We start from the raw sequence: 2,310 nt of genomic DNA, 5'->3' as shown, positions 1-2,310 counted from the left end.
AGTTATGACACGAGTTTTAAGGAATTGGTGGAGTGTGTAATTAATGAAGTGAGGGGTGGAGTGTGTTAAAAATGAAATAAGATGGTGGAGTGAGATGATGAAGTGTGTAATAAATGAAGTGAGATGATGAAGTATGTAATAAATGAAGTGAGTTGGTTGAAGGTGGGTCCCTTTTTGACTTTTTGGTAATTTATTTTTGTTTTGATTTATTTTAATATAGATAATGGCATTTGGGTGTAATTGTAGTGAATAATGGGGTAAAATTTTATGTGCAAATATGGTAAATTCTAAATGTTATTCCAAATGTGGGACGGACTTTTATGGCAAAATGTTACTACAAGTCTCTGGGACGGAGGGAGTAACGGAGGGAGTAAAAAATCAAAAGTAAGAAAGTAATATTGTAAATTTTATTTTAAATGTCAAAAAGGACAAATAAGTGTAAGACCGTGAATAGTGTGACACAAGAATTATAAGCACATCCTGTTGTGTATGCATCTTCTTCCACTACTAAAAATTTTTAGAAATAACAGAGTGAAGAAAATGGGAGAAAGCACTACTGCCAACCCACACCGAATTGCGATTTGCATCAAGTCTCAGGTTCCTCTCTCTCTCTATCTCTCTGCTTGTGTCATTGTGTGTGTTATTTTCCTCTGTTTTTCTTTTTCTTGTTTATTCTATTCTCATGAGTCACAAACATGAGTTATAATAATTTAAATGGTTTGTGCTATGTTAAGTGTTTTAAATTTAGGATATTTAATCGGTCATTTTTTTAAACTCTCGTTGGTGCAAATAGCTAGATCTCACATTTTTGTGTTTTTATTCACCATTTCACAATTTACTTTTTCTTTTATTTTGTGTGTTCTTTAAAGGTGGACGAATCAGAAAAGGAAAATGATATCCTCTTCTCGATTTAATTTTTGATTTTTTTGTGTGCACTTACTTGTATAAATCACTATTTGGAATAGATCAGTAATGGATATTATGTGATTTGTAGGATGGAGCCAAAATGTATTTCAGAGTTGCACGAGATAAGAAAATTCAAGAATTGCTCAAAAGTTATTGCAAGGCAAAGAATTATGAGTACCGTGAGGTATCTTTCATTCACAATGGAGATCGTATCCAACCTAAACAAACTCTCTTTCAGGTAATTTCTTCATCTATTTTTCTTCCACTTATTTTTAGGGTCATGATACAATATTTCGATGTTTTTGTCATTTTAATTACCAATTTTGATATATTTTTATTTAATTTTTTTTTTTCAATTCGTGGGTCAAACTTCTTTTAGTTGACATATTAGTTCGGAGAATCAAGGCATAGATTTGAAAGACTTAAGCCTTTCTTGATATACTGGAATGAAATTTTTTGAGTGTATTCTATTTATTTGCTTGATAAAATGGAAAAGAGTGATCATGTAATAAAATGAAGTAGAGAATGAAATGAAAAATGCAAACAAAATTCATTTTTCATTCCTATCTTCAATTCCTATCTTCATTATTATATTTGAAAAGTTATGTCAAAGCAATAAAATTAAAGATAATGATTTAAATGGCAATATTATCTTAAAATAAAAATTTATAGATTTAAATAGTTTATTATGTTCAAAATAATGAATTTAGTAGCAAAACACAATTAATTAGACACAATATGATGAGACGTAGCATCCAAATCCTATTCTATGTAAAATCCAAGTCATGTGGCCGATTTTATACATAGTAAATGTTATTTTCATTTAAATTGGTAGCTTGGCATTGAAGATGGAGATGAGATAGCTGCAATGTATCATCAGAGTGGAGGTGGCAATCCAGCAGCCTTTGCGTGAATTCAACCACCTATCCTTATTATGTTGTTTATCATTTGAAACTTTAGTTTGATCTCCATGAAGGTGTGCAAATGTGATGCTTAATCATGTTCTAAAAACGCTCGAGCGACTAGTATGTTGTTGTCTTTTATTTCCATTCGGATATTTTATTGGAATGATTTATTCATGGAATCGTGCTTTTACTTCTCAATTACTTGTTTACAACAACAACGAATCCATGAAAGATTCGAAAGAAAAATAGTATTATTGATACAAAATAAAGAAATACAAGGAAGTGCTTTGGTTTATATCAAAGGAACTAATGTACTAAGACTTAACATTTTCTTTTAGCTACCTTGGACACCTCTATTATTTTTCTATATAAGACATTGTTAGGGAAAACTCAATTATGAAAAAAATTGCACTGTGGCTGTCGACCGAAAGAGCTAGGCAGTGTGATTTGTGGCCATACAAAATTTCATAAATAGAAGAATTATTTGAAGCTTTTGTGT

At 30.6% G+C, this 2,310-nt stretch overlaps 1 protein-coding gene across 1 annotated transcript; it reads left to right on the top strand.

Annotated features, from left to right (window-relative positions):
* Positions 1-467: 467 nt before the first annotated feature.
* Positions 468-1,990, top strand: LOC125192033 (small ubiquitin-related modifier 1-like). The gene is made up of 3 exons (XM_048089487.1): positions 468-597; positions 995-1,144; positions 1,742-1,990. The coding sequence occupies exons 1-3, from the start codon at positions 490-492 to the stop codon at positions 1,817-1,819; spliced, it is 336 nt and encodes a 111-aa protein (XP_047945444.1). The 5' UTR covers positions 468-489; the 3' UTR covers positions 1,820-1,990.
* Positions 1,991-2,310: the final 320 nt, after the last annotated feature.

Source organism: Salvia hispanica, chromosome 6 (assembly GCF_023119035.1).
Source record: "Salvia hispanica cultivar TCC Black 2014 chromosome 6, UniMelb_Shisp_WGS_1.0, whole genome shotgun sequence".
Classification (NCBI taxonomy): Eukaryota; Viridiplantae; Streptophyta; class Magnoliopsida; order Lamiales; family Lamiaceae; genus Salvia; species Salvia hispanica.
The sequence above is the reverse complement of the archived record's forward strand: the minus strand, read 5'-3'. Positions and strand labels throughout refer to the sequence as shown.